General features: G+C 46.9%; 2 protein-coding genes across 5 annotated transcripts in view; one reads left to right on the top strand and one right to left on the bottom strand.

Moving 5' to 3' along the window:
- Positions 1-4,844, bottom strand: part of Arhgap22 (Rho GTPase activating protein 22) — a 160,295-nt gene extending 155,451 nt beyond the window's left edge. The window contains exons 1-2 of one of the 3 annotated variants that reach the window (XM_087210571.1): positions 4,654-4,844; positions 1,666-1,829 (exon numbers count right to left, since the gene is read on the bottom strand). In XM_087210571.1, the coding sequence (XP_087066697.1) occupies positions 1,666-1,717 (52 nt within the window). In that variant the 5' untranslated portion in view covers positions 1,718-1,829; positions 4,654-4,844. Of the gene's footprint in view, positions 1-1,665; positions 1,830-4,247 lie in introns of all 3 variants that reach the window. The other 2 variants (XM_087210569.1, XM_087210570.1) reach the window with 2 other exon arrangements.
- Positions 4,845-26,667: 21,823 nt separating this feature from the next.
- Wdfy4 (WDFY family member 4) overlaps positions 26,668-27,250 on the top strand; it is a 287,946-nt gene continuing 287,363 nt past the window's right edge. For both annotated transcript variants that reach the window (XM_004874534.4, XM_087210586.1), the window contains exon 1: positions 26,668-26,783. The gene's annotated coding sequence lies outside the window, so the exon portion shown is untranslated. The remainder of the gene's footprint in view (positions 26,784-27,250) is intronic.

A 27,250-nucleotide genomic window follows, 5' to 3' on the forward strand; every position in this document is an offset into this window, starting at 1 on the left:
GTGTGGGTGGAGTGTGTTGCTCAGGATAGCGAGCCACAGGGAGAAACCATGATTCTGGGGAAAGGGCCAGGCAGATCAGTGGCCAGAGGTTTAGGGAGATGGTGAGAAAAGATGATGCATTGGGTATGAAGTGGCAGGAAAATTCTTTGGGAAAACAGGTTGGTTCCACAGTGAGGGAGCCATGGGTGGTGCCATTGCTGTATAAGGGTTTTAGCATAGCCCATGAGTGAGGGACCTGGCTGGCATCTGGCTTCCTGGTAAAAGGATAGTTCTGGAAGGTTCTGGAAGGTTCTGGAAGGTTCTTGACTTGGCACAATGGTGGGCAAAGTGAAGAAGTGAGGTATAGCAGTACAATTCAGCTTCCAAGAACCTTCTGTTCACCTTTAACTCCCTGAAAATGTCCAAGACAAAGTCTAGATCCTCACAAATCACCTCAGCTGATAGAAAAAGAGGAAAAAGGAGAGGCAGAGAGAGAAGGGTGTCCCCCAGGAGACCAAGGATGGGGGAGAAGCTGCCTCTCCCAGCCTGGCTGGCTCCCTTCCCCTCTGAAGAGCTTTCTGACATGGCATGGCTATTTTTATGACACTGCCAAAGTGTGTGAGATCAAATAATCCCTACACATTAACCCAGCCAAGAGAAATGATGTACGTGCTGTAGTGTGGATGAGTTTTAAAACACACTGAAAACCAAGGGGCTCAAGGGGACACAGAGTGCCTGATCTCACAGATAAGACACCCATAGAGTCCGAAGACAGGTTGGTGACTGGCAGGTGCTGGGGAGGGGGGTGGGGGAATATTGCTCACTGGGGACTGGGGGAGGAGGTGAGGATGTTCCCCAACTAGATAGAGGTGGCGCTCACGCATAATTGAGCATGGATGAATTCCACTGAAGTGCAAATTTCAAAGTGGTTCATTTTATGTTATGTGAATTTCATTGCAATAAAAAATTACTTCCTGGCCCTCACTACACAGCACGCTCATCTGGAACCCACCCAAGCCCCATTCAGCCCGAATCTCCAAGGAGAAGCCTAGGAAATTTCCACAGCTCTTCAGTGATCCCAGCAAGGAGCAGGGTGTGGACCACTGACCTATTCCCTCTCCTGCCCCGCAGCAGCTGGATTGTGCTCACACACCATCATTGGAGGACCGACTGGACCAGCGCCTTTCTGCCTGTGAGGTGGCCACACCTCAGCCAGCACCTGCTCTGCTCCAGCCGCACAGCACTCTCACAGTCGCCTCCCAGTCACTTACTGGCGCCCTGACCCTTCCTCCTTGTAGCTGAACCAACTGCTTAGCTACATGGTTTTTAAGCAGGGACACAGCATCCCCAGGACCCTCAGGCCTCCCCTCAAAGCCCCTGCCTCCCACCCCAGCAGTGGATGGATGCTACAATCCTAAAAACTGAGTGTCATCAGAGCCCAGTGGCCCTGACAGTCCCAGTCACGAGGACGCCTATTTTGAGGTAGAAACAGAGCAGCTGCCCCAGTTCAGGGGTGAGTGCTGGGCACCAGCCAGCACCCGGGAGCTGAAGTGGCCGGGACCCTGACCACGAATGCTGCTTGGTGCCCTCAGCCACAGGACCAAGGGGGCTCCTTTGGCAACCATGGATGACCCTGTGGCCCAAGGAAAAAGTCAAGTGTGAAGGCAATGAAAATAAGGTTCTTACTGAAATATCTGGCCGCGAAGGTTCTCCTTCTGCTGGAAGCGGTCGGCAGCATAATGGAGCTGGCAGTCTGCACAGATTTCTTCTATATCCTTTTTATAAGAGCGCCAACCACATCCTCAAGCAGACAAGCTAATTCCTGTTTTTCAGTAACAGGAGATCAACATCTATAGAAAAGAAATATATTTAGAATGCCCTTTATCTGGTGTTTTTTTGGATTTCAAGTAAGAAGCCTGCTAGAGGAAAGAGTGCCTGACAGATAGTGTGCCCAGGAACTTGGGATGACTTTGGGGACACCAAGGGGCTTTGGGAAGTCATTAGTTCCTCAAATCTGTAAAATGGGAACAATACTGACAGCTGCTGCTCAGAGCAAACAGACGCCGGTGTCAGCGGAAGGGAGAGGCTTGGCCAGTGGCAAAGTCTGTGGCTCTTGTCTGCCGTTAGGCATTTTTTTTTCCCAATTGGCTGTCCTGGGTTTATTTAGGGAGCTGTGTTTCCAGAAAGCCTGGAAAACAGCAGAGTGCCATGCTGCTTCCTGTTTGCATTGGGAGCCTCCTCTGAGGCACAGCAGCCCCGTGACAGGGACAGCAGGACATGGTCCCCTGAATGGGTGCAGGGTAAAGCCAGGGGGAGCTTCCACCCAGCACCAGGCAGTGTCAGCATCTCCCCACCTGACATTTAGCATCATCAGAGCATAAGTTATTGTCATGGGAAATCAAAAAGCAAAACCTCAGCTGTGGAATAGCCAGGTGACATTTATGTAGTCATCATCACTGACTGTCCTGGAACTGTAAGGCAAGGCCACTTCAAGCAGCAAGGCCAGTGTCACCATGTAGATACACACAGTGTCTGCAAAAGCCAAGCAGCTCCCGGGGGGACACGCCCCATCTTCTTCCTGCTCCCGCCTCCCCACCTTTGCCGTACGGAGCCTAAAACCATCACTGTCAGAAAGACACAATAAACTGCTACTGTTTTAAAGACAGAACAAGCAGAGCCAGCACTCATTGTGGTGGCTCCTTCTGGCTTGGCTGTGAGGGGCCAGGGATTATGTGGGTGTCACATCACAGGAGGGCAGAGCAGGCTGTGGGCTACTGGACAGGGCTCAGTGGCTGTCTTGGAGCTGTGTGCTCTTGGCCCAGGCCTTGTGGGTTTCGGGACAGCTCTTGCCTAGAGGACTCTGGCAAGCAGAGAGGATGGGGCCAGCCTGTGCCTCTGGGGAGTGATCTGGGGCCACCAAAAGCAGAAGGCACCAGTGTGCTAAGTGCTACTTCTAGAAGAGCCTAGCTCAAGAAGCCAGCTTGTCCAGCATGCGAACACAGAGGGGAGCCCAGGAATGGAGGCAAAGACTGGGCTGAGTGGAGAGCTGGAGGACTCAAACATCAGCCCAGAACCTCGAAGCCAGGACAGACCCAGAGCAACATGTCTCTGTGTTCCTTAAGCACCAGGGCTGGTGCAATGCCATGACCCTGAGTACCAGGAGGGTTAGAATTAATACTCAAGCTTCAAGGTTAGGTTTCTCCTTTTTTAGTGTGAATTGAAACATGAGTCAGATTTAGCAAATAAAAATGCAGCATGCCCAGCTAATTTTGTGTTACAAGTATGTTCCAAATATTGCCTGGATACACTCTCTGCCATAGAGGCACCCATGGGTCATCTGAAGCACTGTTCAGGTTTAATGGGCTGCCCTTGGTTTTATTTGGCAAACTTACACCTTCTGAGTACCTGTTTTCTCTTTGGTCAAGAGAGTATACAGGCTAGGATCTTTCAGTTGTGGAAAACAAACAAACAAAAAGCCAGCTAAAATTGACTTCAAAGATAGGGGATTTATTAACTTTTAGCAGGAAAGCCCTTCCTCACAATATTCAGGTTTCAAGCATGCCTGGATCCAGCTGTTTAGCACTGTGTTTCATCATATCTGTGTTGTTTTTTTTTTTTATAGTTCTCTTATTTACTTCTGAGATGGCTGCTTCATTCTCAACAAAGTTTGTCCATCCATCCATCCATCCATCCATCCATCCATCCATCCATCCATCCATCCAGTTTTTCAGTACAGGGGTAGAACCTAGGAGTGCTCTGCCACTGAGCTATATCCCCAGCCCACTTTAAAAATTTTAAATTTTGAGACAGGGTCTTGCTATGTTGCTCAGACTGGCCTCAACTTGCCATCCTCCTGCCTCAGTCTCCAGAGAGGGTGGGATTACAGACTTGGGCAACATCTCTTATTTTTTAAAATGCACTCTTCCATCCAGCAGGAAGAGAGTGCCTATCACTCAGGGTCTCTCCCAGAAGTGCCAGGAAACTGCCCCTCCCTACATGCCATGGGGGTCCTCCGGCCTCCGGGCCACAGTTTGGTTCACTAAATGACCACCCCCAGAAATCACCCAAGTGGATGCGACATTGGGACACGCTGATTGGCTAAAGCCACCCTGGTATCTCCGGGAGCTGGTAGGGTTGGCATGGGAAAGAAGTGGGTGCAACGTGCTAGGGGAAAGGGCTCAGACCTACAGTGCCCCTGTGGGGTCGCCATGGACGGGCAACTTCAGGGGCAGAGGGGGCAAAAGACCCACCCACCTCCCCTCACCCACCTTTCTTTGCAGCAGGGTCAGGAGCAGGTCGTAGGCCGGGCAGCAGTGAAAGGAGGCAGGAGGGAGCTGGGCTCTCCGGGGGATGACTCAGCGCTGGCCTCACTGCGACTGCTTGCCCAGTCGGTGTTGCGACCGGGTCTTTCCGGACCCAGGCCAATACCCCGTGCCCTGCCTCAGCCCACCTGCAGACCTTATTAATACTACAGCCTGCGCTTGTTAGGCGCCAACTGTGTGCCAAGCGCACTAACCCGGCTCCTGCCAGCTCTCTGGGGAGCACAGGACAGTGACACTGTGGGGCGGCCTGGCAGCACCCGCCAACCTGGGCCATTGGAAAGGGTCTTCAGGTGGGCATACCTGGGAAGGCCGGCCAGGTGCGCGCCCAGAGGGAAGAGCGGGCTCTGCTCACCCGTGCCTGGGTCCTGCCTGCTTGCTGGGCCGGACCGCCGGCTGAGGACAGCTCGTGCGGCTCGGCCCCAGGCTCGAGCGCGAGGGCAGGCGCGGGAGACGCGGCGTGGCGTGGACATGGTCGGGCCTCAGTGCCTCCGGAGACCTCGCTGGTGGCAGTGCCTGGGCTGCAGCAGAACCGAGCTGGCCGCGCAAGGCCGGGCTGGCGGGTTGGCAGTGCAGAGCGCCCCCTGGCGGCCCCTGCGCGCACCACGTCCCTGCGGGTCCAGGTCTGGGGAGGGCGTGGGAATCAAGGGCTCTGCTACACCAAGGTCTCTCTTGGCAGCTGCAACCACACAGCTTGCCCGTCCAGTGTTCACTATGGGCAGACAAGTCCAGCGAGTCTCCAAGGTCGCAGAGCTTCAAGGCATCGCCGAGGCGTGCAAGGGGAGGAGGGAGGCGGGCAGGTGGCCGCAGTGACCTAGCTTCCCCCGGCTCAGCACCCATTATATGCTCTGGTACAAGATGGCTTGGGCGAGGGAAGCCAGCAAGAAGAAGCCGAGAAGGCCCCACAGATGACCGTCCCACGCCGGCCTGCGGGAGGGGGAAGGGAAGGCGAGGCTGACTCTTAACACCGACCTTCCTTGGCTGGGTGCTTTGCAACCTCTGACCCCTGGGCCATCTGCAAAGCAAGACAGCAGCACCGCTGACTGCTGGTCTGCTTGGGCACTGAGTGCTCATAATTCAGCCCGGCCAGGTGACTTCACCCGGGGGTGCATGTATGTTTAGAACTGAGTTGGCAGCAGGTGGTGGAGGACATGGTGGCCACCCTTAAGGTTTGTGTGTCGGACCATGGTGAAGTGTGGCTAGGGGGGCAGGGGCCCGATTGTGCCCCCTCAAGTCCTTCCTGGACCCTTTGAGGTGGCTGGGTGGGGATCCAGAACCCTGAGCCAGGAGTCTGGAACAAAGCTGTCACCAGCAGTGGGGTGACCAGCTTCGGCCAAATTAGGGACCTGTGTAAGGGCTCAGCTCAGGGTGCTGGAAGCTGAGCAGGGTGGCCAAAAGTCCTCTGCCCAGTGAGCCTCAGTCCTGGTCCTTCCAGAGCTACCTTGCAAATACATTTAATTGAGAGCTTCTGAGGCTGAGGATTTAGCTCAGCGCACACCACCTACCTGTCAAGTACGAGGTCCTGAGTTTGATCCCAGGTACCAAAAAAAAAAGCAAAAGAGCTTCTGGGGCCGCTTGCTTCTTTGTTTTTTATACAAGGGTGATCAAAATATAAGGTGGATGTTTAAATAAAAAATTGATTACAGTAAAAGACACATTGCCATTTTCCCTCTCAGAATCCTTTCCCTCACTTCAAACACACTTATTCCATCATCCTTACCACTTCCTGAAGCAGTTCTGGAAAGTCCTCTTTCTTCAGTGTCATTATGAGGTGTGAGAGAAAACATGGTGAATGCTGCTGCTTAGTGCCATCCAACAGAAAGGTAGGATCCTACAGGAAGGCAGCTTGTAAACACGAGAGAGTGTGTTCTCACCCAGCTTACTCAGCAGATCTGGCACTGTGACTTCTGGCTCTTCCCCAAGTCAAAATGATCACGAAAGGCAAATGTAGTGAATCAATTCAGGACATTGAGGCAGCCAGGACAGCACAACTGACACTCATGAAAGAGCTGCCTCAGAAAGGGACAAGAATGATGGGATAAGCGTGTTCCAACCAACAGGGAGGATTTTGAAGGTGATTCATGGCAATGTGTCTTTACTGAAATAAAATTTAAAAATTTAGACATTGACTGTATTTTTCAATCACATCTTGTACATAGCAAAGCTGTTTTGTTTTCCTAGTTGTTATAAGCATTGGCATGATTGATTTTTTATGTGTATAAATGTTTAAATTAGTGCGGGAGACCACGTACTGTTTCCACCTTTAAAATTTTTAAAAATTTTATTTGCAGTTTATGTAGTTTGTAATCGTCTTGAGGAATGGTTACATGACATATTAAAGCATCTTCCTCCCTCCTCCCCCTTCCCCTTCCACTCCTTTTCTCTTTCTGGGACTTCCTTCCATGGAACAAGGCTTCTCATTATTAGTGGAAGAAAAACCCAACTGATTCATCGAGACGCTGAGCAGCCCTGACTGTAATCGACAGTCGTGGTCAACAGATGGCGCTCACAGCACACTACTTGCATGGCGCGCTCGGGGGTGTGCGTGTGTGCGTGTTGGTGTGCGTGCGTGTGTGTGTGTGTCCTGCAGCGCCAGGCACCGCTCTGAGCAGGCCCTTCGCAAGAGGAGGGTCTCAGTCCAGTCCCGGGTGCCAAACCCTTTGGCAAGCACCCACGCGCAGCCCTTGCGTCCGCCGTGTGGGATGGGAACAGGCGGGCAGTGGGGCATCCAGGGTGAGGGCGCAGGGGGCCTCACCTGCCTCCGCCTCCCGGAGACGCTTTGGACACCGCAGGGTCGCGGCAGGGATCCTCAGATGGGCTTTCTTCAATGGGCCCAGCCAGATCCGGGTCCCGCTTGGGTCAGAATGCGAGTGGGCGGAGGCCAGCGAGGGGAGGAGGCTGAGCAGTGCCCGCCCCGGACATCGGTTCTGTAGCAGCCTGGTTGCCCGGCCTCTGAGGCCAGCGGGCAGCTGCGTGGAGGATAGCCACAGGTGGGTCTCTGCTTGGGGTCTGCGTCCTGGGTGGCTCAGGGGAAAGTTAACAGGTCTCCACTGGCCTGGAGGCTGAAAGGAGGGAGGGTCTGAAGGTGCACTTAAGGAATCTGCACAATAGGGAAACAGCCTAGATGTCCATCAATAGACAAATGGATAAAAATGTGGTGTATGTACACAACAGAGCACTACTCAGCCATGAAGAGGGATCTTTCCAGTCATTTTAGGAAAATGGATGCACCTTTGACCATAATGCTAAGTGAAATAAATCAGACACACAGTTTAAATATCACATTGCTTCTCTTATATGAAAAACCTGAAGTATAAATGATTTAAAAAAGCAAAATAAAGGAGAGAGGATAGGAAACAGGGAGGTAGACTTTTTGGAGATGGGGATGAGGAGAGGAGAAAGCAGGGGAGGAAGGGGTTAAAGATGATGAAGATAGGATGCATGTAATTTCCCAAGATGAATGTGATCATTCTGTATCTCAAACATATACCAAAAAAAGAGACATCTAGAAACAGGATGTTGACGACCCAGTGAGTCCTGGCGTGTGGGTACTGTGAGAATGGAGGCAGTGTGGATGGCAGGGTGGGGACACTCACACAGGGCGGTGACAGGGCCCGAGCACCACGACCCGGGAGGGGGTTGGAGCTTCGGCCTCCTGGGCACTTGGACCTTTAACTCTAGTGTTACATTGAAATCATCTGTTAAAACGTATTCTTTTTTCTTTTTGCAATACTGGGGATTGAGTTGAGGGGTGCTCTACCACTGAGCCACATCCCTAGTCCATTTTAAATTTCATTTCAAGACAGGGTCTCCCTAGGTTGCCCAGGCTGGACCTGAATTTACAATCCTTCTGCCTCAGCCTCCTGAATAGCTGGGAGTATAAGTGTGCACCATCAAGCTAGGATTTTTTTCTTGAATTAAAAATTTTGAACTGTTTCAAATCTAACTCATGGCCCTGTGCCTCTCTACCATGGAGCTACACTATCAGCCCCTGGACACTAGCTGAGTACAGAACGGTAGAGATTGTAGTATGAGTCACAGGTATAATTCAGAACTTTCTAGTAGATGCATTGAAAGAAGCAGGTGAAATTAATTTAACAACAAATTTTATTCACTACAATATATGAATGGTATGACTTCAACATGTCACTAATATATATGTATTTATTGAGACACTTTAATCTCCTTCTTTACACCAAGTCTTCTAGATCCGGGTGTATTTTCCATGTATCACACATTCTAATCTGGATGCTCCATTCCCACTGGAAACATTTCATCTGCATTTAGATTTCATGAAATTTAGAGTTGAAAGAAAAGATCTGCAAGTTGTTCCAAGCATATGTAAAAGTTTTAAAATAATTGGACCCTGTATCAATCTTTAAGTTAACATTGAATAAAATTGAAAATTTATCCACTCAGTGCTGCTATTTCATATGTTCAGTGGGAACAGATGGCCTGTGGTCCTATTGTGTTGGACAGCACAACAGTACGTGCTTAAAAGCCAGGTACTCATGTTAAAAATGTAAAAGTAAAAAGAAAAATGGAGAATGTATAACTTCCAAACCAATAGAGGGGGATAAAGACCAAAAAATCTTAATTCAACAGAAGGAAGAAAAAGAGAAAAAAAATAAAAGAAAAATCATGGTAAGTGGAACACAAAGCAGAAACAGGTATCAATAAATCAGTAATCACAGTAAATATAAATAAATTAAGCTCATCTGCTACTTTGAATTAAAAAGAAAACACAACTGAAGCTGTTTTCAGAGATGTACTTCAAATAAGAATACAGAAATATTGAAAAGAAACTAATGAAAAAGTACACCAGGAAAGTTACTAAAAGAAAACTGATGTAGCATAGTATATTGATATGAAGCAAGGTCAATTAAAGAAGGAGCTTTGCCAGGGAAAAGAATTGTCATCGTGAGATGATACAAGAGACAAGTCACAGGCAGAGAGGCCCAGGTCCATACCTCTGTATGTCTCCTGGAGGGAAAGGGAGGGAACACAGACATTTGGAAGATTTAAGACACCACTCTGAGACGACGAATCAGCCCGCTGTAGACAGGCAGGTCTGTGCACGCCCTACCGAGGTCCTGAGTCATGCGGAAGACACCGAATCACCCTACTGCAGACAGGCAGCCACCTGATTCCACATTGCCAAGGCCCAGAGGACACCAGACCACCAGACCAAGGTACTGAGTCCCACTTTCCTGGCCCAGAGGTAGGGGCTTCTGAGCCACCATCCCACTGCTCCTGGTCCAGAGGAAGGGGCTTCCCGGTCACCATCCCTCCCGCTGCTCCCAGCCCAGAGGAAAGCTCTTTTGGGCCACCTTCTGTCCCGCTGCTCCTGGCCCAGAGGAAGGGGTTTCCTGGCCACCATCCCTCTGGCTGCTCCCAGCCCCCAGGAAAGGGCTTTTGGGTCACCATCCCTACCGCTGCTCCCAGCCCCTGTCCCACCTCACCCAGCTCAGAGGAGGGAATCCATGCAGGCGCTAACAGCCCCCCACCCCAGTTGAAATGAGAAAACACATAAAGTCTCAAAACCAGACTTCCAGATCACCTACAGCAACCCCAAAGGGAAATGAGATGGAACCCTCTGATACTCAATCACCTGGACCCACTGAACTGGCAACAAAAGGGGATCTGGAAAAAATGAAATCAGAAATAATTTCTTAGATAACAGGAGAAATTGTGCCCTTAGTGCAAGACATGATTAATAAATCTAGAGAGGAGCTGAGGAACATGATGGAATCCCAACATAAGAAACAAATGGAATCCATAAAACAGATGCAAATAGATTTCCAGGACATGAAAAACTCCATTGAAAGTCTACACAGCAGAATGAGCCAGTGTGAGGACAGAATTTCAGATATAGAAGATAAGATTGCAATTAATGACCAGGAAAAGAAAAATTGCTTCAAAATTATAAGGGAACATGAGAAATCAATCCAGCAGCTGCTGGATGATGCAAAAAAGAATAACATAAGACTGATTGGGCTCAATGAAGAAACAGGAGAGAGTGGAGATGACATAAAAAATCTCTTCACAGAAATAATGGCAGAAAACTCCCCAAGCAGGGCAAAAGAGCTTGACATACAGATAAGTGAGGCATATAGGACTCCAAATAGCCTTGATCAAAAAAAATCTACACATAGGCATATAATTGTTAAGATTCCAGAAACACAACAGAAGAACAAAGTTCTCCAAGCAGTCAGAGAAAAGAAACAAATCACATACAAAGGAAAGCCCATCAGAATCATAGAAGACTTCTCAACACAAACCATGAAGGCAAGAAGAGCTTGGAGTGACATATTCCAAGCCCTAAAAGAAAACAGCCTCCAACCCAGATTGATGTACCCTGCAAAACTATCTTTCAAAATGGATAGAGAAATAAGATACTTTCATGACAAAGAGCATCTTAGGAACTTCGTGAATACCAAACCAGCACTCCAAAGAATTTTACACAATAGCCTAGGAACAGACATTGAGGATTACAACCCCAGGAAGCAAAGCAGAAGGAACCCATCTGGCAAGACAAGAAATTAAATGTAAAGGGGGAGAACCCAACAAAAAGAAAAAGTCATGGCAATGACAAGTCAGTACGTTTCAGTTATAACCATCAATGTTAATGGTCTCAATTCACCATTCAAAAGAAATAGACTGGCAGAATGGGTCAAGAAGCAAAATCCAACAATATGCTGCAGACAAGAAACACACTTAATTCTAAAGGAAACTCATAGACTGAAACTTAAAGGGTGGAAAACAATACTGCATGTGACAGGAACCCAAAAAAAAGCAGGAGTAGCCATCCTCTTGGCAGATCAAGTAGATTTCAAACCAACACTAATTAAGAGAGATGAAGAAGGACACTACATCCTTGTAAAGGGAAGAATCCAAGAGGAAGAGATGACAATCATAAATGTCTATGCACCAAACACTAGTGCACCCAACTATATAAAACAAATACTAACGGACATGAAAAGCCATATATGCACTAATACAATTGTAGTGGGGGACCTCAACACCCCACTGTCACAAATAGATAGATCAACTAGACTAAAAATAAGTACTGAAATACTAGAACTCAATCGAACTCTTGAACAAATGAACTTAACAGATGTTTACAGAGTCTTCCACCCCACAAAATCAGAATACACATTCTTCTCAGCTGCACTTGGGTCATTCTCAAAAATAGACCACATACTCACACATAGAACATGTTTAAGTAAGTGCAAAGGAATTGAAGTTATCCCCTGTATATTATTAGACCATAGTGCGATGAAATTGGAGATCCATAGCAAAAGAAACTCAAAAAATTTCATAAGCATGTGGAAATTGAACAACACACTTCTGAATAACCAATGGGTCACAGAGGAAATTAAAGAAGAAATCAGACAGTTCCTTCAACTAAATGACAATGACAATACAACACATCGGAATCTATGGGACACAATGAAAGCAGTCTTATGAGGGAAATTCATAGCAGTGAATATGCATATTAGGAAAACAGAACGAGCCCAATTAAACAACCTGATGCTGAACCTCAAGCTTCTAGAAAAAGAAGAGCAGGACAACCCCAAAGCTCATACAAGGGAGGAAATTATAAAGATCAGAGGAGAAATCAATGCAATGGAGACTAAGAGAACGATACAAAAAATCAATGAAGCCAAGAGTTAGTTCTTTGAAAGAATCAACAAAATTGACAAACCTTTAGCCAACCTTGTCAGAAAAAGGAAAGAAAAGGCCCAAATCCATGCACTTAGGAATGAAAAGGGTGAAACTACAACAGATCCAGCAGAAATCCAGAGGATCATCAATACCTACTTCCAGAACCTATACGCCAATAAGATGGACAACACAGAAGAAATGGACAGATTCCTAGATACATATGAATTACCAAAGTTGAATGAAGAAGACCTAAAAATTCTGAACAACCCAATATCAACCAATGAAATTGAAAACGTAATTAAAAACTTATTAACTAAGAAAAGCCTGGGCCCTGATGGATTCACTGCTGAATTCTACAAGACATTTAGAGAAGAACTGCTGCCACTACTGTTTAAACTCTTCAATGAAATTGAAAGGGAAGCAATACTCCCAAATTCATTCCTGGAAGCAAGCATCACCTTGATCCCCAAAGCAGAGAAAGACCCAACTGAAAAAGAGAACTATAGGCCAGTCTCACTAATGAACATAGATGCAAAAATCCTTAATAAGATACTGGCAAACAGAATGCAGAAGGTCATCAAGAAGATCATACACCCTGATCAAGTGGGATTCATCCCAGGGATGCAGGGATGGTTCAATATATGAAAATCAATTAATGTAATACACTATATCAATAGAGCCAAGGACAAAAACCATATGATTATCTCCATAGACGCAGAAAAAGCATTTGACAAAATCCAACATGCATTTATGATAAAAACCCTACAAAAAATTGGAATAGATGGTCTCTACCTCAAACTGATAGAAGCCATCTATGAAAAACCAACAGCCAATATCATACTAAGTGGTCAAAAACTGAAGTCCTTCACACTAAAATCAGGAAAAAGACAAGGATGTCCACTATCACCACTCTTGTTCAATATAGTTCTGGAAACATTAGGCACTGCAATTAGACAACAGAAAGAAATAAAAGGAATAAAGATAGGTAATGAAGAAGTCCAATTGTCATTTGCAGATGACATGATACTCTATATAGAAGACCCCAAGAACTCCACCAAAAGTCTTCTAGACTTAATAACCAAATTCAGTCAAGTAGCTGGTTACAAGGTCAACACACAAAAATCAATAGCTTTCCTCTACACCAATGACAGACTCACTGAGAGAGAAATAGGGCAAATAATTCCTTTCACAATAGCATCCAAAAAACTGAAATACCTAGGAATCATCCTAACGAAAGAAATTAAAGACACGTCTCTGAAAACTATGGCACTCTGAAAAGAGAGATTGAAGATGATATCAGAAAATGGACAGACATCCCCTGCTCCTGGGTAGGAAGGATTAATGTAGTGAAAATGGCCATACTTCCAAAACTGCTATATAGATTTAATGCAATTCCAATTCAGATCCCAGAAGCATACTTCATAGACCTCGAGAAAACAATCCAAAAATTCATTTGGAGCAAGAAGAGACCCAGAATAGCAAAAGCAATTCTAGGTAACAGAGACATGGCAGGGGGTATCACAATCCCCAACCTGCAACTCTACTACAAAGCTACTGTGATAAAAACAGCATGGTACTGCCAAAGAAACAGACTTGAGGACCAGTGGAACAGATTAGAAGATACAGAAACAACGCCAGACACACTCAGCCATCTCATCTTTGACAAAGGAGCCAAACACCCTCACTGGAGGAAAGATAGCCTCTTTAATAAATGGTGCTGGAAAAATTGGGCTTCACCTTGCCAAAGATTAAAACTAGACCTGTATCTCTCACCATGCACTAAACTAAAATCAAAATGGATTAAAGATCTAAATATTAAAATAGAAACTCTGAACCAGTTGGAACAGAGGTTAGGTAGAACCGTTGAAGACATCGGTGTAGGAAAAGATTTTATGAACAAAGCCTCAGTTGCCCGTGGACTAGCACAAACAATCAACAAATGGGATCTCTTCTTATTAAAAAGCTTCTGCACAGCAAGAGAAACCACCAGCAGTGTGAAGAGACAATCCACAATGTGGGAAAAACTCTTCACCTGCTCTTCCTCAGACAAAGGTCTATTATCTCGAATCTATAAAGAACTTAAAAAGATCAGACCTCCCAAATTTAAAGACCCAATCCAAAAATGGACATCTGAAATGAACAGACATTTCTCAGACAAAGAAGTAGAAATACCAAATAAATACATGAAAAAATGTTCAAAGTCACTGGTCATTCGAGAGATGCAAATGAAAACAACACTGAGATTCCACTTCACTCCAGAAAGAATGGCTGCTATCATGAAATCAACCAATAACAAATGCTGGCGGGGCTGTGGGGAAAGAGGAACCCTGCTCCACTGCTGGTGGGAGTGTAGACTGATGCAAGCACTGTGGAAATCAGTATGGAGATAACTCAAAGAACTAGGACTGGAAATCCCATTTGACCCCGCTATTCCACTGCTGGCAATCTTCCCCAAAGAATTAAAAGAATCATACCATAGTGATATATGTGCACCCATGTTCATAGCAGTGTAGTTTGTAATAGCTAAAACTTGGAAACAGCCCAAATGCCCATTAACTGGAGACTGGATAAAGAAAATGTGGGTTTTTTTATAAAATGGAGTACTACTCAGCCATAAAAAATGAGAAATTAGAGACATTTATAGCTAAGTGGATGCACATTGAGGCAATACTCTTAAGTGAAATAAATAGGACACAGATGTGTACATACTGAATAGTTTCTCTGGTGTGAGAAACTGAAAGTGTAAATAAGGACTAAATGTATAATAGGTCATGTGAAATAGGAAGAAAAGGGGCAAAGGGGAAGGAAGTGGGAGGGCTAGGGGAAAGGATAGAAGGGAATGGGATTAATATGAGAAAATGGAAAAATAGGAACAAAATTTTTGTAAATAGGGAGGGCTGGACAAGGGTGAAAAACAAGAACCAAGAGAGACTATGTAAAGGTGCAAATTTCCAATGATGAATGTCATTATATTGTATACCTAAAATGTGCCAATGATTGGAATGAATAATCGAAAATGTAAAATAGGAAGAAAAGGTCCAAAGGGGTAGGGGTAGTGGGAGGCACAGGGGAAAGGAAAGAAGGGAAAGGAAAAATGATGAGAAATGGAAAAAATGGAAATAAAGTCTTTGTAAATAGGGAAGGGTGGAGGGCGTGAAGGGAGGGCTAGGAATGGGGAAAAACTAAGAACCAAGATGCATTATATAAAGGTACAATTCCCAATGAGAAATGTAATTGTGTTGTCTACCTACAATGTACCAATAAAAGAATTTAATACAAAAAAAAAAAAAAGACACCACTCTGAGAAACCTAGACGCTCAGGACAATGACAGCAAACCTTCCTCTCACAGGTGTGTTCTGATGGCCGCACACTGGACTGTTTCAGACTTTGAGTGTGGACCTCTTCATAAAAGGTGGCTTAACAAACACAAAAGTGTCTACGCGGTTCAACATTCCCTAACCCCATCCAACAGACAGCTAGACAACAGCAACAACAACAACATGTAAAAATAATGGACATTTGTAAACACTGAACAACATTTTGCTTTGTGTCTCAAAGAAGATATTGGAATAGAAATTACACTATATTTAGAATCAAATACAACACTACCAACACATTTCAAGACTTCTCCTGTGCAGCAAATACAGTATCTTGAGGGATATTTATGACATTAAATGTGCATACCAGAAAACAGGAGAAGCTGAAGACTAACTGAACATTTAACTAAAGAGGTTAAGGACAAGATAGCACAAGATGACACTTTAGTATTTTCCCCTGCAGGAGGTTGGACAAAGGAGTTCTCCAGGCTGGGTGGAATCTCTAACTGTTGGGGTGCCCAGTCTTTGTCCTGGGCCTGTTCTGTTTTTTGTTTTTCATACTCTCACAGGTAATGTTATCCAAATTTGCAGTTCAAAAACATCATCTTCCCTGATGGGTCCCAAACTGATATCCTCAGCCTGTCTCCAAGTGTCCCTTTCTCCCTGCCCTCTCCTACTGGCATCCCAAACAGCACATGCCCCAGACATGCACCCCAGCCTGTCCTGACTGTGAGGCATAGCACAAGTTTCTGGCAGGGAGACTTCTGGGCTTGTGGCTCCTGGGCCAGGGGCTGCTGCCACTGCGAGCCTGGAGCTCAGTGCCACTCTGAAAAGGAGTGACAAAGGTGCCAACTAATGCTACTTGTGAACTACCTTTAGTGTACATTTCTTTTGAAAAACGTGTTCCTTTTTCCTGTTCACCAAATAGCAGGTGCTCTGGAGGTACCCTCTAAACTCCTCTCTTCCTGGTATGCACATGTTTCTTGTTTCAGTCTGTTTTCTGTGGCTATAACAGAAGCCTCGTGGCTGGGAAATTTATAGAGCATAGAAGTTTATTTAGCTTATGGCTCTGGAGGTTGAAGTCCAAGGACAGTGCTAGCATCTGTTTGCATCTGGTGAGGCCCTCTTGCTGTACCCTGGTGCGGGGTATCACACAGTGCCTGAGGAAGCATGCTACCTCAGCCTCTTTTTATAAAGCCATGCATGCCATCAGAAGTCCCACCTCATCACCTCCCCTAACCCTAATTATCTCCCAAGGGCTCCACCTCCTGGTCCCATTAAAACATGACTTTGGGGACTATATTTCCAACACATGAAATTTTCAGGGATGCATTCAAATCATAGATCCCCAAGAGGTGCAAATGGCACCATGACAATTCTGCACATGGACACCAACAGGCCTGGTGATTTCATTTTTTCTCTGGCATCTTTTAAAGAAAAATCTACACTGTCCAATGCATGATGAGTGGCCAGAAGCAGAAAGAGAAGCTATAGGAAGTCACTGAGGTGCCTGGCATGTAGGGGAAGCCTGCAGGATCTGCCCCCATCCAGCTCCTGTGAACGCAGCACACGGGACCTTACCAGCCAAGCTCTGCTGCTTCCTGTCCTGTCCAGTCACCAGAAATAAGAAGCCGCTCTTGTTTCAAACCACTACTTTTTGTTGTGTATAATTAGACATCCACAACAATCTCCAGTAAAACCTGGGAAAATCTGACCATCAAATGTTTGAGCACCTACTGCGTGTGAGCTGTGTGTGAGGGGATGCCAGGATGGCCCATGAGACTCTGCTTGGAGCCCTTGATAGCTGAGGAAGCAAAGAGCAGGCTACCCAGAGCTGTCTGCAAGCGAGGGGCTTGGGGAGTGTGGGATGCTGTTGGAGAGCAAGATAGTCCTGTCCCAAGGAGGCAGCAATGAGGACAACATGTCCCCTTGGACCCTCTTCCACCACTAGTCTGGTTTTCGACAGTCCCTGCAATACTTTATCATGCCTGGAAAGCGACAGTGAGGACCCATGATGTTGGAAACTCACTGTGCTCTGAGTGCTGGGGACCATCTCATCTTGTTACTTCCCCCAACCTCCCATGGGAAGGGAATTGCTGTGGGCCCTCAGGGGAAACTGAGGGACAAAGAGCTGGAGCAACATGCCCAAGGTCAGGCTGAGGAGGGAAGAGGCAGGACCCGAACCCAGGTGCTGGACCCAGAGCTGGTCCTTGCTTGAGGCTGAGGAAGCAGATTTCTTGTCTGTTTTTTTGTTTTAAGAGAACATCATAAGGCAGGCATTTCTTTCTGGTATTAATAACATTTGAAATGGCAACTGAATGGCTGAATAACATGCTGTGTTAAAGTCTTCTAACATGGCACCCTTCAGATTATTTCCAAAACACAGAGAACTTCTTCACCTGAACATTTCCTTTTGTGTTTATGTCTTCACATCACTCCACCACTTAAAAGAAGTTCTGAGGCAGATCTATAAAAGATCAGGTCATTGCCTTAGGATGGATTCCCAGAAGGGTGAATGAAACACTCTCAGTTTGGAGTTTCCAGAAGCAAAGGAGAACCATGTTGGTGTGCTGCCCATCCCCTGCTGAAGCAACAGTTCCCACATTTCCTAGCTTCTCTGGAAGCGCAGGGAGGCAATTAGCAGAGAGCTGGGCCAGTTACACTGAAACTGCCTGTCAATTTCCCTCAAAACTTGAAGTGAACCTGTGGCTGAGGTTTGAGTACTCAAATGTGCCCGACTGGCACCTCAGTGGGGCCTGGGCAGAAAGTGGAAGTGACATTGCCTCCCTCCCCTGCACCATGCTGCAGAGTCAGCACCCTGCAAAGCTCAGGACTGGTAGTGGCCCAGGTCGGGGGGGGGCAGCTCTGCTGGGGTGGTGGGGTGGTGGGGTGGTGGCTACCTCAGGCTGTTGGAGCCATGAGCCCTGTTGGTGATGGGTAGTGGGCTGGGTTACCTTTCTCAAGTAGCAAATGTCACATCTGTCCATGCCTTCCCCAGCCTGGGCATTCTCCTAGCCAGTGTCATTTGGACCCTCACAACTGCCCCCAGGCAGGGAAGGGATGGCTTGCCCTCCCAGCCACTGGCCCTCTGCGCTTGCTGATCCAGTCCTCCACTTTGACAGTCTGCAGATCCTACTGATAAGCCCTGGAGTCCTGGGCCACCCAGGTCAGAGGAAGAGGTGTTTCTCTTTGTTCTAGGCTACTTTCTTTAGTGTTGTGGTGGTAAATTCAGACAAGCCCTGGGAACGGTGGTGTGCAGGCAAATGCTTAACACTCAATTTTCGAAAAATAAAAAACAAGAATTCATAGACTGTACAGTTGGCCCTCTGTATCCATGAGTCACACATTCCTGGATTCAGCCATCTGGGAGAATAAACATATTTGGGAAAAAATTGTATTGGTACTGAATGTGTACAGGTTCTTTTCTTGTCATTGTTTTAAACAATGAAGTGTAACAAATACTTGCACAACACTGTTATTGGGTGTTCTAGGTCACCGAACAATGGTTCAAAGTGTCTGAGAAGGTGTGTATAGGTTACATGCAAATTCTAGCTATATATATACATATATAGAATATATTCTTTCCATCCTTCTGGTCACAAATGAGTTGGCAGAATCAAATTCAATAGTTAGGTTCAAAGTTGACTTTATAGGGAAATTTGGTTATGTTCTCATCCTGTTTGGTTTGTGATCAGAATCATGGAGAGAATTGAGTTTGTGAAAGAGGCACCACTGTGTGTGTGTGTGTGTATAGTGTGATTGAAAACTACAATGAATGTTTAAACTTCTAAACATTTATTACAGTAAAAGACATATAGTCATAAATCCCCCTCAAAATGTTTCCTCTCATTTCAAACACACTTATCCCATGCTTCTTCCCACTTTCTGAAGAAGTTCTGGAGGATTTTGAGGGAGATTAAAGGCAATATGATTTTTACAGTAATAAATTTTTGAAGCATAAGCATTCACTGTACTTTTTGATCACCCTGTGTGTATGTATATGCATATATATCATATCTAAATTTATCATAAATTTATTGCTGTAGTGAGAGTGTAGCTCAGTGGTAGAGCATTTGCCTAGCATGTATGAGGCCCTGGGTTCAAGCCCAGCCACCAGATATTGTTTTTCTGGTGTAAAGGAAGTATGACAACACTCTGCAAAGTGAGCGGTGGTCACAGCTGGGCACACGGTAGCCTCACTGATTTGGGTGATAGTAAAATGTAATGGAATTGATGGGATGTTTTAAGCATATATTACCTTTGTTTTCAGTAGAAATCATTTAAGTACATAATTTAATTTTGCCGTTTTATCTTTTGAGACAATCGTGTAGAACTAAAATTCTACAGATTACCTTTGAAATCATAGTATTGTCAGTGCTATTAGTTAGTTTTCTAGTTTTCAAAGTCAAGCTATAGACAAAGCTAGTAAGAGTCATTGAGTTAGCTAACACTAATATTATATTTTAAACCATGATGATGTACAAATAATGTAGGAAACAAAAAATCAGAGGATGAGAAGGGAGCAAAGAAAAACTCTGCTGATGTCTGTATTTTTCAGAGCAGTGAACAGTGTCTTTGTTTGCTACATGAAAGACTGCATATAAGTATTTAAAGTCATGGGGGAAATTCCTGGAAAGATATACAAAAGTGTAATGAACAAGGCTCGAAAAGGCCACCTTTAGCAAAATAAAATGAACATACAATCACCAATTAGGAAGGAGTAGGAGAAAGGGAGATTGGGAAAGCCTGATGATTTCTTGTTTTTTGGGTCTGAGGCCCAAAGGTAGAGCCTGACCTCAAAGCATTCTAACAGCGTTAGTTAGAGCTGTGTTAGGAGTCATCTCCAGGTCCGAAACACAGTTGCTTTTCGTGATTTTTGAGGCAAGTGGCAAAAGGACAAGGGCAAAAGGGAAGCGACTTCTTAGGTTCGTATACACTGAACACAGCTTGCCATGGGCTGGTGGGATTTTATAAATGAAGAAGCACATCTATTTAAAAGTGGCTCTGAGCCCAGATGGACACAGTTCTGTGTGACCCTTCTGTCCAGTCCCACGGCCTCCCAGTCCTCTGCTAGCCAGGGACTTCTGTCACTCCAGCGAGCCTCCATGTCCTGGGCCCGTCTGCACCACAGATGTGCCACGGTGTGAGGACTGCACTTATTAATCTTTGTCGCCCTGAATGCATGCACACCACACAGAGGCTTGGTGGGATGGAGGCTGTTGGAGTCCTGTCTTTGGGGTGCTGACTGGCAGGTTGCTGTTCCCTGCAGCAAAGGGTGAAGACCTAACAAATATTGGCCCCAGACATGTGATACTCCTTGTGGATAGGAAACCTGTGCTGAAGGTGCACATTGTCCCATGGTCCCTTTAAGGGTGGGTGACTGTACTCTTCCCCAGACACACCCTACCCCTGGCTTTCCCTCTTGTCACTGATGTGCCCAGGAGCAGGGACTCTGGCCAGCTTTATCCCCTTCCTCTGTTTAATTCTCATGGCAACTGCGTCTATATGGAGGAGCTCTGCTTTTTTGCATTTCCGAGGAGGGAACACAGTGCAGTGAAGCATGCACCTGAGACCACAAGCCTGACTCTAAACCTTGCCTTTCGCTGCTGCTGTCCCACCCGGCAAGGCGTGGCTGGTCTGTGAACCGTCCCTTCCTCCTCCAGGCCCCAGCCACCCCTCCAGACCCCCCTGCACTCCGACCAGCTTCCCCTCTGACCCAAAGCCGCTGTGCTGAGCAAACAGCTCTGGCAGCGGCTCTATGTCCAGAGACCAGGCCATCCCTTCTTTGTCTCTCATCTGTCTTCTTAGGTAGGGGTCACCACAGAGGTGCCCCACCTTGGCCCTGCCCACTGTTCAAGCATGGAAGCCCAGTCAAGCTGCTTGGAAGGGTGAGCACCACGCTCATGGAGCTCCCAGGGGTCCTGGTGGCTTCCCTTGGTGCTGCTGTCCGGGTCAGCCCAGGGACCTTGGCTTGGTCTCCTCTGTCCTCCTCTAGCAGCATCTCACTTGGTGCACATTCCTTTTCCACCCCTCCAGGCCAGCTGCAAGGGAGCCCCTTAGGGGTTGAGGCTGGCCCAGGGTCCCAGCTGTGAGGACCCTGATGAGGTGGCCACTACCCTGTCACCCTTGTCCCAGATTCCTTGATGCTACAGCCCAGCAGCTAGATTCGTTCAGTGTGGCTGGTGTCCCTGGTTCTAGGGCCACCGGTCCTGACCTGCTGTGACCTGATCTCCACCACTGGTTGTGGCCCCAAGGTCACATCTGCTTGGTCAGGTGTTCACCCATCCACATGGGGGTGCAGGAGCAGAGAGTATCTCTCAGAGGGGCTGAGGCTGAGATGAGAGACACTCAGAACCACTATTACTGGCTGCCTCCTGCTTCGGCACCCTGTGTCCTGCTAGCTGCAGCCCAAGACGGCCACAGAGGCACAGGGAAGAGGATCAAGCCCCGGCTGGCAGGGCTGGGGTAGTCTCCTTCAGACCCTTCCTTTTGTTTACGGTGCAGACAAGCATGGCTCTGTTCTCTGCCCGGGCCCCTCCAGGTCCGGCACCCCAGGACCCTCTCCTCCATGGCTGTTGATGTGACTCAGCCTGAAGCCTCTCGTGTACACCAGGGCCTTGGCTGCCACTGTCCCTGCTTCATCTTCCTGGTTTCAACCCAGGAGCTCTGAGCACAGCTCCATCCGGGGCTCTCAGCATCCTTCCAAGGATCAGTACCTACCTCTGGGGCCGTGGCCTCTTGGCCTCCCAGCCCACCCCAGCACCCTCCCTCCTCTTTGCTGGGGAGGAGTTGGCTGTCTTGGTCCCAGCTATTTCCTTATTCACCTTCAGATAGACTGTCAGGCCTCCCGGGCATGGGCCATCTGGGCCTGCAAATAAAGAAGCAGCCCTCCTGGACTGGGAGGACGTTTGGCAAGGGCCCCTATCCTGGGGTCTTGGTATGGTCTCACTGTGACCTCACCAGGCACCTGTTGGTGGGCATCTTGGTGCAGGGCTTGGTGGGGTCAGTGGTGTGGGTGTCTGGGGGCCTCACAAATGCCATGCCTGGTCCTCTCCACCATCCTTCACTGGGCAGCGGAAGGTGAGGCTGATCCACCCTGCTGACCGGAAGCACCCACTCCTCCCGTGCCTCAGCCCTTCCATCTCTGGATGAACTTGGGCTATCTTTCCATCTCTCGGGTTCTTCCATGTCTCCAGCTCTGTTGTGCCACTGCTGCTGGAATCGTCCCCATCTAGGCTGGGATGCCCCTCCTGGGGGTCTCAAGCATGTCTGTCCCCCCAGCCTGGAGCTTGGCACCTCCTTGGAACAGACCTGTCAGGGCCACCCCTCCAGAGCTGGACCCCACTGCCCCATGTTTATGGATCCTCATTTTTTTCCTCAGTGTATGAGTGGCTGTGTTTTTACATGTAAACAGTGGGTTCATTTGGCTTTTACAAAATCATAAGAAAGGAATCAAATATTTTTCTTCATTCATGTCCACCCAGTTTCCTGATCCTACTCAGTAGCAGGGCCTTTTTCCCCATGGAATGCGATGTCACCACTGTGCATCTAAAGTTGCACACGTGACTGACGCTACTTCCGGATTTTCAACTCTGTTCCACTGTCCTCTCCATGTGAGGTACTGTTTCTGTGATAGAAGGTTCAGAGTGAATTTTAACTTCTGATAAATGGAGCCCTCCCTCCTTGTTCTCTTTCTAGAACCCCCTAAACATCTATAAAATTAATATAATAGCATAATTAACCCCTAAGCATCTGTCATCCAGCTCCAACCTTGATCAACATTTTGCCATGCTGTATTTATACCTCTACCCATTTAATAATTTTGTATTTTTTTAATGTAAAACATTATGCCTGTTGAAATGTACACATCTGAATTGTAGGATTTTGACAAACTGCTCCCCCAGACAATCTTAAATATTTTTGTGACTTCAGAATCCATTAAGCCTCTTTCCAGTCAGCCCCCTTTGCCAGGGCAACTACTGTTCTGACTTTTCCCACCACAGATGAATTCTGCTTGTTAGTGAATTTCATATGAATAGAAACCCAGCACCATACATTTCTGAGTCTGATTTTTTCATTTAAACATTGTATCTATGTGATTCATTCATGTTGCAGAGTATATTAATACTTGTGTCCTATTTATTGCCAAATAGAATTCCATCGAATGCATGTACCATGATTTTTTCATCAATTATCCATTGGCCAAAATTTGGGTTGCATCTGTTTTTAGTTACTATGAATAAAGCTGTTAAAAATACTCATGCCTGGATGGGTGAACACCTGGACACATCCTTTCATTTCTCTTGGGTGAGTACTCAGAAGGGGAAATGCTGGCTCACTTGAAAAGTGTGTGTTCCACTCTGTAAGAGATTGCTAAGTGGCATTCAGAAGTGGATATATCATCATACTTTCCTGCAGCAATGTAGGAGCGTTTCAGTTGCTCCATATCCTAGCCAACACTTAGTGTGAATGATATTCTTAATCTTAGCCGTTCGATTGGATGAACTGTGATATCTCACTGTGATTTTAATTCGTACTTCTCTGATAGTTAACAGTGTTGAGTGGCTTTTTCATATACTTTCTGGTCCTTTACATTTTTGGGGGTGAAGTGTTTATTCACATCTTTTGCCTATTTTTAACTGGGTTACTAATGTCTTTGGTATTGACTTGTTGGAATCCTGTACATATCTGGATATGTCTTTGGACAGATAGATGCTGTTCTTTCTGTCTATGACTTGCATTTTCATTTTGTTTTAATTAGAAGACCTTAATTTAGATGAAGTTGAATCATCAACTTGTCTTTTATATGTATTTCTTCCTATATCCTGTCCAGGAAATCTTTGTCTACTTTCAGTTTCATAGATATTTTCCTGTTTTTTCCTAGGAGCATTATAGCTTTAACTTTTACATTTGTGTCTAAGAAAAAATATAATCCTTATCAAAATTCCAATGTCATCTTCACAGAAATAGGAAAAACATTAAAATTGGTAAAGAATCATAATGGCCTCAAATTTTGAGGACAAAGAACAAAACTGAATGCCCTATACTATTTTCAAAATATATTACAAAGCTACAATAGTCAAAATATCATGGCTGGGCCTAGGAGAAGTCACACTGACCGATGGAACAGGATAGAGGATACAGAAATAAACCCGTACACTTACGGTCAGTTAATTTCTGACAAAGGGGCCTTAGTCTCTTTTTGTTATGGATATCCATGTAGTTCTGGCACCCTTTGCTGAAAAGATTTTGTTTCTCATGAGCCTCTTTCCAAAATGTGTCCTTATCTTCTTATTGCCAGTAGCTGTACCTCTTCTCTTTCCAAGCCAGCTGCTCCCCCATATCCTCACTGTGGCTCTCCCACATTTGAGATGCTTTGGCCAGGATCTTGTTTCTAGCGATGCCACATCAATGATGTGAAGGTACAAGGGCTCTGGGAGTTAAGATGCATCCAGCTATCCATCCCCACTGCCCCAGAGGGAACCAGTTTGGCCTGACAGGAGTGTGGCTTTCCCGGAGGCTCCAATGCACATGGGTGAGTGGTGTTCATGAATAGGGCAGTAACAGGCTGTGCATCATCACCCTAGGCACATGGAACAGTGTGGGAAGACTGGCTGAGAGAGGCCCCACCCTGCACCTTACAGATGTGCCCACTGGTGGGGACCATGGCCCTTTCACACCCTAGGACAAACCCCTACACCTGCAAGACCTGTCCTCAAGCCATAACAGGATCCCAGAGCTGAAGATTCAGGAGGAGGATTAACCACTGTCTTGGTGTGAGTAATTCTCTGAACAATAACTCGCCTTTGTGCCACCTTTCTTGGTACTTTAACACTCTATTGCAGATTTTATTCATGATCGCACTGGGGAGAGGGGAAGTGTTTTCATCAGACTGCAAACACTGTTCCCCAACATCTCTGGGACTGCTCTCTCCCTTAGCCTGTCCTGCATCACCCTTTATCTTCTCAGCCTCTACTCTCATGCCCAGCGCAACTCCATCTGAGGTACAAACAATCCACAGTCCAGAAGTCCAGCCTCTCCTGGCCTCAGCTGGAGAAGGGTCTTGTACAACCCCTGCCTTCCCCATGATGGCACAGTGGACCTTGGAAGTGTTCTAGCTGTGGATTCTAATTTGCAGCTTTAAAAGAAAGTGGAGCCCACTCTGGTTGACATGGGGACACCTGATGCCAAGGTGTGCTTGTCGCCCCTCCCAGGACAGTCCTTGGATTCCTGTCGTGGTGTACTCTCCCTGCATCCATCTGTTCCCTGCCATAGACAGAGGGAGGAGAGATGCTGGGGCGTGGAGACTGGGTCAGCACAGGCTGGTGGCCCAGAACATAGCTGGGCACATCACCTCTGCTGGCTGCTGTCTGCCAATGTGGTGGTGCTGGAGATTTGAGGCTTCATCACCAGTGTCATTTTTGTCCTTTTGTCCCCAAAGTGCTCTAATTTGCTCTGGTCTCTCTCTTGTCTGCTGGTCCTGCGTGCACTATACAGAATGACTCACCCTAACATACTCAGAGGCATGAGTATCTAGAGCCTGCATCTCAGAGGAGTTGATTCTTTTGTTTTATTAGTGCATATTAGTTATGAGGACTTCATTTTTGGCAGATTTGTACATGTATATAGCATACTTCAATCAGGCCCACTCCATCAACCCCTTTCTTTCTCTTTCCCTCCCCCTTTCCTTCCCCTCTTTCTCTTCCTCTTTTCTAATACTTTCTCTTCCACTTTGTGCCATTTTTTTCTAGGTTCTATGTATGAGAGAAAACATGTAATTTGTCTTTCTGAGCTCCAGTTCCTTCCATTTTCCTGCAAATGACAGGGCTTCATTCCTTACTGTTAATACTCTGTTATATGTCTTGGCCACATTTCCTCCATCTGTTCATGGTTGGTGGGTACCTGGTTTAGCTCTTGTGAGTTGGCTCAGAGAACTCAGTTCTATTATTTACATTTTCCTCTAATCATCACAGTCTCTTGTTCACATTACCCCATGGTTAGTCCTTTGAGTCAGAGGCTCCGGTGAGATCTGGGGGTAAAGAGAACAAGAAGACCAGGGACTCTGTGCCTAGTGGGTGGAGGCTGGTGGCTGGGCCCATTCCCTCAGCATTGTGACCTGCCTCCAGTTATATCCACCTGCATGCCTTGCCTGTCTTCAGCTTCCTGGGGCTCAGCAAGGATGAGCCAGTGCTGCTGGTTACAGGGACATGAATCCAGACCTGCACTGCAGGGCTGCACTTTCCCTTTCTGTCCTCCACCCCAGGGCCCTTTCTACAGAGTCTAAGCCATACCAGAGAACTCAGGAGCCATCTTGTGGGGGGTGGCCCAGCATCTGTCAGTTCCACTTCTGCTTTCTCCAGGAAGCAAGCAGACGCTCAGCTTGGTGATTCATAGTGAAAGAAGGCTGCCAGGTGGCTGGGCCCTTCCTGAGCCCAGGGGCTGCCCAGGGATGGAGGCACCCACACCAGCGGACACGTGCAGGCCCTGACCGTGCTCCAGGTAGGCCACCTTCCTCCTGCCAGAGTGGGCATGGGCCCGGCTCTCAGAGTGTCAGGGTGGGGCCTCGGCCACCAGCTAGAAGCCAGCACAGCCCAAGTGACCTTGAGCACCAAGTCTGGGCTGCTGGCTGTGGGAGGAGCTGGTGAGCAGCAGAAAGGCTGTATGGAGTGGGCACCTGAGGGATGGGGGCCCCTGGGCCCCTGTGTGTGCTGAGGGCTGGGGTCCTCTGAGACACCCCAGGATTCCCCTCCAGTCCGCATTTCACACCACGGGTCAAGTCCTTTCTACTGGGGAACAAGACTCTACTGCAGCATGGAAACGGTGATTCTCGCCCTCCAGGTCCTTTGTCGGCCTCTGAGAGGCTCGGGGCTGCAATTCATTCTGCTCCTCTGGGCCGCACTTCCCTCATCTGAGTCAGGTCAGACCTTTGAAAGCCAGCATTTCTTGGAAAACAGGGCTACCTGGCT

This window comes from Heterocephalus glaber, unplaced genomic scaffold (genome assembly GCF_053883595.1).
Source record: "Heterocephalus glaber isolate CG9 unplaced genomic scaffold, H.glaber_assembly_v1.0 deba00001150, whole genome shotgun sequence".
Taxonomy (NCBI): domain Eukaryota; kingdom Metazoa; phylum Chordata; class Mammalia; order Rodentia; family Bathyergidae; genus Heterocephalus; species Heterocephalus glaber.